Source organism: Manis javanica, chromosome 4 (assembly GCF_040802235.1).
Source record: "Manis javanica isolate MJ-LG chromosome 4, MJ_LKY, whole genome shotgun sequence".
Classification (NCBI taxonomy): domain Eukaryota; kingdom Metazoa; phylum Chordata; class Mammalia; order Pholidota; family Manidae; genus Manis; species Manis javanica.
In genome coordinates this window covers 8297670-8306203 of record NC_133159.1, presented here as the reverse complement: position 1 = coordinate 8306203, position 8534 = coordinate 8297670, and the positions used below count along the sequence as shown (strand labels likewise).

The 8534-nt window shown below is 40.7% G+C and overlaps 1 protein-coding gene across 8 annotated transcripts; it reads right to left on the bottom strand.

The window, feature by feature from the left end:
• Positions 1 to 226: 226 nt before the first annotated feature.
• TARDBP (TAR DNA binding protein) lies at positions 227 to 8246 on the bottom strand. Of its 8 annotated transcripts, XR_012129986.1 has the most exons (9): positions 8096 to 8246; positions 6933 to 7181; positions 5322 to 5485; positions 4612 to 4752; positions 3851 to 4021; positions 3341 to 3467; positions 2259 to 2398; positions 1256 to 1289; positions 227 to 493 (listed from the first exon to the last, which is right to left on the bottom strand). XR_012129986.1 is itself a non-coding variant. In XM_073233187.1 (7 exons), exons 2-7 carry the CDS (start codon positions 7168 to 7170, stop codon positions 2343 to 2345), a joined length of 897 nt encoding a protein of 298 aa, XP_073089288.1. In that variant the 5' UTR covers positions 7171 to 7181; positions 8096 to 8246; the 3' UTR covers positions 1547 to 2342. The 8 variants fall into 8 exon arrangements, 2 of the variants coding, with proteins under 2 accessions (XP_073089288.1, XP_073089287.1); XR_012129983.1 differs by having other exon boundaries at positions 227 to 1289; XR_012129984.1 differs by lacking the exons at positions 227 to 493; positions 1256 to 1289 and adding an exon at positions 1407 to 1526.
• Positions 8247 to 8534: the final 288 nt, after the last annotated feature.

Genomic DNA, 8534 nt, shown 5'->3' with positions numbered 1-8534 from the left:
TGTGCATATAAAGTGCAACTAATTAAGACTCACTTTTTCAAAGGTGACTTTCCAGCATCTTTGTCACATATAAAAAAGAAACTTTTCCCAGTAAGACTCCAGACACTAAACTGTGGTGGCAACAAAAATTTTTATTCAACTGGTTCAAAAGATTTTTTTTAGAATGAATGCATTATGACCAAATAGACTTTAAAAACAAATCTTTGCCAAATAGTTTACTTCTGAACTTTGTTTTTTTTTTTTTAAGGGTAGAATTAAAATACCCATAGGTAGGTAGTACCACAAACATGTTAACAGAAGGCTACTCAACATTGAGAGCCTTCTAAGACCGGTAACTATATTTACACGAGGGTAAATAAATAATTAAAACCATGCCATTGACAAGTTAACTTACCCCTGGGCTCCTTGATGGCTTGTCAGTTTAGTCTTTGGAGGTCCCCGAATACCATTTTAAGTGTTATCATGTTACTGCTGCTGAGTAATAGTGCAAGTGCTAAAATGCAAAATTCAGATGGTACAGGATTTTGGAAATCATGCAATTTAGATGCAAAAAAATAAATAAAATTAAAAACATAAGATCCTTTTACAGAAGAAACTGAATAATGAAACGTGGCGATCACAAATCTATAAAGGACTTTGTTTATCAAAGTTTAAAACACGTAACTTGCAAAATGACAAACCTATTTATCATAATCTAATGAGATAAGGGCATTAGGTAAACTATCAACACAAAAACATTCTTTCATTAGAAAATGAGCTCAACTCTCACAGCAGCAGTAGTTACATAAAAAATACAATAATCAACTTATTATTGCTTACACACTTAACAACGCATTGTGAGAGTCTGAGTTCTGTAAACGATTTTATTCAACATTACTGTATTCCCCCACATCTGAAGGATGAAGCCCACTTCACTTAACACTTCCACAGACAACCCACCCTGCTACTTCTTAAAGCTATCAGGCTTCTTAATGGATTTCAGGCACAAAATTAACTTGTGGTTTCTTCTACTTTATCCCTACTGCAATTAATTCCACTTTTCAAATCCCAAGCTAGTAAGGTGCTGAATATTCCCTTTTCAATTGATATGCTTTGCTACAAAGCATTTGAAAATAATTAACATTGTTTGCCCACTCCCCCAAATAAGAATATTTCAAAGGCGTGATTTCCCAATGGAGATTTATATAGGCCATGTAAATAGAACATCACCCAAATGCACAGAGGCACTAAGAAAAAGCTGGAGGGTACTGCTTACCATTTTAGGTGTGGTCACCCAGACTTATTAAAAACTAGATTTAAAAAGAAAAAAAAACTTTTCACTTTGGACAATGCAAGAACAAATAGCAATTAAGTCTGGGCATCAGGTGTCAATGCATGACAGGTGATGAATCCATTTGACTTGAGACAACTTTTCAAATAAGTTTATTTGAAGCAAAATAAACTACTGCCAAGAAACTTTATGAAAGTTCCATCTCAAAAGGGTCAAAAAAGGGGAATTAACTGCTATGAATTCTTTGCATTCAGGGCTGCAAAACAAAGACACATATTATTTAAATCAGTTTTATTTAAGAATTTCCAACATTGACAACTCTTATAAAAAGCATCCAAGCACAGGACACAGAACTGCAGCAAACAGCATTCTTAGGGGTAGCTAACAGACATGAGAACTTCCACCCTTCTGTGAGACATCCTGAGCTCACTGGTGAACTCTGCTTCCAAGTACTCCTGCAAAGCACACCACAAGCTCAGTCCATGTTCTCAACCCATCAGCTTCAGTTCACGTGACCACACTTACAGATCAGTAACAGAAGAGAACACACACCATACAGCATTCACAGCAGTTGACAAAGGGGTAGGGGAAATACAAGTATCGTTTCACTTAACACATTCAACTAACGTAGGTTACCTAAGAACAAAACTCACTTAAAGTCTTCCAACAGATGTGGATGTCCTTTGAATGCAAAAAACATTCGTACATTATTTGCTATCATTGCTCTCTGCACACTCTCTCACCAAAGCCACAGGATTGAGAGACACATCTCGCCAAGTCAAAAAATATCCATTTTGCACCACCAAGTCTCTGCACGCGCTCTCCTTTTCTCGCTCATACTAGCCTTTCATGCCTCGGCACCACCATCAATCCCACACAAGGTTTCAAAAGTTCAAACAGCCTTCTGGTTCCATATCACAGCCTTGCGTTCATAGCGTTGATACGACTCCATGAAATAAAGAGTAGCGGATAAAAATGGGACACCCACCGTCAAAGACGCAGCCTGTGAGGCGTGATGACGAATTCTTGAATGAGAAAGCATGTGGACAGAAGTGTTCCTATGGCAGAGTATTTACAGCACAACTTTCAATGAAGTGCTTCTTCCACAAACATTTGAAATGAGATGAACTGCAGAGATTAAATGAAGGCTTCATATTGTACTTTTGCACATGAAGGGAGACAGTGTTAAAAAAAACAAAAACAAAAGAACTAAACACTGTGACACCATGATCTCTGAAAAGGAGATTTTCCTAAGGAAAAATCCATATGGTGGGGTTCAAATTAAAACAAGGAGAAAAGAATGTATTTCTAATCAATGGTTTCCATTTTGAACATGCAAAGGATTCACTTGACAAGTCCAGGGATAAAATTAATTACAGGAGAAACCTTTTGATGTCAATTGTAGTGTGTTGGTTTTTACCAATCAGGCAGACAGCAGTTCACTTTCAAACACTCAATATTTCAACCCTTTATGTAACAAAACTTAGAAAATTCCTTTAGCTCTTCCTCTTTTTCTAAAGAAAAATGTCAAAAATACTGCTGAATATACTCCACACTGAACCAATTTCGAAAATTCTTAGTACATATGTATTTTACAATATACTTACCATGAGTTTAGAAAAATTTGAATTCCCACCAGTCTATACCCACCAACCAAAACTTTTGTCTACATTCCCCAGCCAGAAGATTTAGAATCCATGCTTGAGCCAAAGCCCCCATTAAAACCACTGCCTGACCCTGCATTTGATGCCGATCCCCAACCAATTGCTGCACCTGAATTTGAACCACTGTAAGAGTTATTTCCAGAACCAAAGGCCTGATTTGGCTCCCTCTGCATGTTGCCTTGGCTTTGGTTATTACCCGAGGGGCCTGACTGGTTCTGCTGACTGGCTAACATGCCCATCATACCCCAGCTGCTCTGTAGGGCTGCCTGGGCTGCAGCCATCATTGCAGGATTAATGCTGAAAGCACCGAAGTTCATCCCTCCACCCATATTACTACCTTGATTATTTCCCAAGCCAGCTCCACCCCCTCTACTGTTACCAAATCCACCCTGATTCCCAAAGCCACCTGGATTACCACCAAATCTTCCACTTCTTTCTAACTGTCTATTGCTATTGTGCTTAGGTTCAGCATTGGATATATGTACGCTGATTCCTTTAATGATCAAGTCCTCTCCACAAAGAGACTGGGCAACCTATAAGAAATAAGGATGTAAATAAAGATGATTAAACATTGACTCATATCTCAAAGCAGTAATAAAACTTAGATTCAAGCCATTATTTAAGCTGGAGGAAAAATAAACAATGAATGCTTATTTCATTTAAATCCATAAAATAGCCTTTAGCTTCAATAATGGCAACAAGGATTTTCCAGTTTGTTTTCAAAAGATACATTACACTCCCAGTTAAATGCCATATACTGGAAAATACTAAAGGGTTTATTACAAATAACTAGGATCATAAACCCCGCAGCTTACAAGGTCAGAAAGCTTAGCTAAGGACAGCAATTAGCTTGATGGGAAAAGTGCAAGAGAAATTACCTAATTAGCTGGGACAAACTTATTAAAGAGAAATATACCTGATCATCTGCAAATGTAACAAAGGCAAAAGCCCTGAATGGTTTGGGAATGAAGACATCTACCACTTCTCCATACTGGCAAAAGAACTGCCGCAACTCATCAGCAGTCATGTCCTCTGTACAACGCCCCACAAACACCTTTCTGCTTCTCAAAGGCTCATCTGGGCTTTGCTGGACAAATGGAAAGGAAGGAAAAACATCAGAATATTTTATGGGCAATGAAAAGGGCATTATGGCAGAGAACATAACAAAATCTTTTACATTCATCATTAAAAAGTAGGTACATTCATTTTTTTTTGCATTAGTACTTCTCTTTCAAGACTTCAATGAAAAATAAAATTTAAAATTTTAAAGTTCTTGGAAGTGTACGAGGGTTAAAGAAAGGCAGTGACTGACAATGTCCTGGCAAAGATGATGACCATGTTCCAAGTCAGTCAGTCTGACCTGTTTGGAACAAGTCAGGGCTCTGTAGCAAGATTAATGTACTCTGATTGGCATTTTAACATAACCATGTAAGAAACTATCAGCTTGCTGGAAATAACCAGATAGAAAGAAAAAGAAAACAAACCAAGTTTTAATTTGGAGGGGCAATAAACTAAATGTATCAAACAAACAAAATATTCAGCACGCACTAAGGTCCTAAATTAAAAGATTCAAGAGCACACTCTGCCAGCACCACCTTTTCCATGTATGCTTCCTATTTCACAGGATCTAATTTTGTCAGCAAAAATTCCCAAAGCAGAGGAAAAAGAGCAAAGTACCTTAGAATTAGGAAGTTTACAGTCACACCATCGTCCATCTATCATATGTCGCTGTGACATTACTTTCACTTGTGTTTCATATTCCGTAAAACGAACAAAGCCAAACCCCTTTGAATGGCCGGTTTTAATATCTTTTTTGACCTAGAAAAAAATTAAATTGACTAAAACCACATACACATATAACCAAATCAGAGTTCCGTGACAATCTGAATGGCCTCAATTAAATGCAATGGGGCTTGATCAAAACTTAAACCAAGTTATTCTGAGGTAAAATCAATAGGAGGGTAAATCTTGAATCCAGATTATGGTAACAGTAGAGTAAAACATTTATATAACAGGACTTTACAAAATGTCTTAAAATGCAAAGATAAACCAGACTTGGTATTTACAAATCCTTAATTAAATGTGAAAAGCAGAAAATATTTTTAATCTCCCATCAATATAAATCAATGTAAAGAAAAAAACTGGTGTCACCACCTTCCCTTAAGCCTTTATCCAAAAGTATGATTTTACAATATCAAAGGCAAAAATAAATGGTATATTTGTAAAAGGAAGTGGCAGCATTAAGCCAAATATTTTTTCAGTACCCCCTGCTATACACATGTAACAAAAACATCGTCTGCTAAACATAAAAGGCAGTATGATTAAAAGAATAGGAATTGTGGGTGGTCATTCCCTGGAGAAAACTGTTAAATGAAGTCAAAGTTTACCTGAACCATAAGAACTTCTCCAAAGGTACTAAAATATTCTTTTAGATCCTGTTCAGTTGTTTTCCATGGGAGACCCAACACTATTAGATCAGAGGTTTTCTGAACTGCTCTTTTCACTTTCACTGCTGAGGAAGCATCTGTCTCATCCATTTTTCTTTTGTTATCTGCACAAAATGCACAGAAACTTTTCAGAACTCTTCACTTAATATTCTTAAAACACATGACCTCCTACATCTAGAAATGAAAAGCAAAAAGGTTCTAAGAGCAGTAAGACACTGAAACTTCTGGCAGAGGGTGACATTAACTCTCAAAGACAGAATGAAGGATTGAATGAATGGCTGAGGTTGCTTTCCTGGTGTAAATCCAGGGATTCCTACACCTCTGGTTCTATAATCTCTCTTAAATTACAATGTATGTTCTCCCCTCTCAAAGCAAAAACAAAAATAACTTCACTTCCCTTTGGCTTGAAATATATCAAGGAGGAAAAAAAAAGATTAGTAAACAGTGTGATACTATCTTTGTGATTATTTGCTAAATTATTTTAATGCCTAAAACTTTATACCAAAAAATTAGTAACTTATATTCAGCTGTTGATTTAAGGGTATTTCAACTTCTGTTTCTTTGTCATACTTTCAACAATGAACTCACTTTAATTCTGTAAAGAAACGAAAACCTTGGGTTATTTAAAAAAAACAAAAACAGTGTTTGTTAAAAAGGATCTAAACATTGTAAAAAAGACCATCTTTTAGAGCAATTTTAGGTTCCCGGCGGAACTTAGGGAAAGGTACAGATTTCCCACATATCCTCCATAGCCACACCTGAAGTCTCCTGCTGTCAACATTGCCCACCCAGGTGGTACATTTGTTACAACTGATAAACCTATACTTACACATCGTTATCTAAATGACATTTTAAATTTGGGCAAATATGAAATCCACTGCTAAAGAAACAGCTTCTAAAAAAAACCCCAGGTGACACTATTAAAAATTTTCTTCATGTGGAAGTCAATGTCTTGAATACTGATCAAGTAAGAGGGACTTGGTTGCAACATTGTTATAATACAGGTACAACACAGATACTACTAACTAGCACAAATGCCTAGTGCTAAAATGTATTTCCTCCCTACACTTCTTAATCTGTTTCCTTCTAGGATAGTGATTAAGAGGCAGTAAGACCAGAACCGGAAATCCTAATTAGGACTGCATTAACTCAAAACTTGGGGTACTGCAATTTGTGTTCACTTAAGGGGAAAAAGAAGACGTCAGATTAGCTGAATGAAGGATCTAATCCTACAAGGGCAAAGACCAAGCGAAAATATCAGGGTACCTCAGAAGTACATACACAACAGGCTGATAAAATTTCGTTCTTAGTAATTCCCTAAATTTGGCACTAACTTGAAAGCATTTGTCCAGATTATTAGGTGCCTTTAAAAAGTGTTATATAATTTCCAAATTTCATGCACTTAAGACTAGTGGTCTTCCCAATTAGTCTAATAGTAATGTTTAAAGAAACAAGTGGGTACAGGAGACGGTGTGTCATGAAAAATGTCTTAATGTGAGCCATGAGCCCAACTATACTTCAGCATTATTGCAAAACCAAGTGACAACAAACCTTTGGGATAGTTGACAACATATACCAGATTCCCCCAGCCAGCATCGGGGGCGTGCAGAATTCCTTCCACCAGCCGGACACCTCGCATACACTGAGACACTGGATTCCTGTAGCGCAGCCCACACGCTCCCGGAAACTGGGCTGTAACTGTGGACAGCAGCACTGTCCCGTCGTCTTCTGATGGTATTTCAATGGGCTCGTCATTCTCATCTTCAGTTACCCGAATATACTCAGACATCTTTTATTTTCCTTAAAGGGAAAAGAGATAGGAATGACCCACTCTGTGTCGCAGTAATTGTTTCTTTATAATCAACTAATACCACTACCATGTTAATGTTCTATGATACCCAGGAAGATTCTTGCTGTTCGCTCCTTATACGTGCTGGTTATTCCCGAAAAAAAGAGGAGGCAAAGGCAAGGATGGTGGTTCCTATCAACTTGTGTTGTCTGGGTTAAGTTTATCCAATAAACATTTGCTGAGCGCCTACTTAAAATCAGGTGAAGCAACTGTAACTAAAGCCAGTTAGACCCAGGCGGCACGCTGGTTGCAAGGCGGGGGCGACGGGGTTAAGAGAAAGATAGCAAACAGTAATTATTTTATTAGCCGTGACACATGCTTTTACAAAGAAATAATCTTGGGAATCGGAGAAAAGCTAAGCGGGCTGAGGCGTGTGTGGAGGTCAAAGTGCATTTTCCTAAGATAGCGATGCTGTGAGCACGGAATACGAGCAGCGAATTGGTGACGAGAACAGGGGAAAAGTTCTTCTGTTCTCGTTTGGGGACTTCCGGGGGCTCCCAAACTTGGCTCGCGAGGCCGGCGGCGACAGGTCCTCCGCGACGCGGGCCGCCGCCTCCCAGAAGCCAGTGCGTGCCGGCCGAGGGAGGGGTTTCTAAGCGCTGCCCGGGGTGGGGCCCAGGGACGAGGCCTAGGCTGGCAGTGTCCCCCGGTGCACGTACCGGAGGCACCAAACACCGCCCGGGCGCGGACGCCAGGCCAACCTCGGCCTCGGCGGCCTCCCCCCGCGCCAGGCCCTAACGGCGCTCCCGCGCGAGCCCGCTCGGGCAGAGCGAGGCAGGCCCGGGCCCGCGGCTCCTTTCCCGGGCCGCCGAGGCGGGAGAAGGGGCACACGGCACATCCTCAGTGAGAAGCGTCCGCCACTCACCCGCTAGGCCGCTGCTCGGGAGCCCGACAGGGACACTGACGGAGCGAGGGATCCACGGGCAGCGCAGCTACCGCTTCGCTCCCACAAAATGGCGCTAGGGCCGCCTCCAGCCCCCGCACCTCCCGCCCTGCCGGCCGTCGTCCTCTCCCACCGGCTCCCCGCCTGGAGGGGGAGGGCCCCGCACGGACACTTAATAACCCCCTCCCCAGAGGGCTGGGAGCCTCTCCTGGGACTGTGAGCCCGGGGCGGAATGAAGGCTAAAACAAGGTTCGCACCTAAGGTCTGGAAAGTTAAAAATTGAAAAAATGTGGGGTGCGTGGGCTCTTAACTCTCCCCACGTAGCGCAGCAGATGGTTTCGCCGAACCGACCGTCAGTCCTGGGTCTCCCCGAAGCTCGCGCACTTTCAAGGTGCGCGAGACTAGCGCAGGGGCAGGGCTG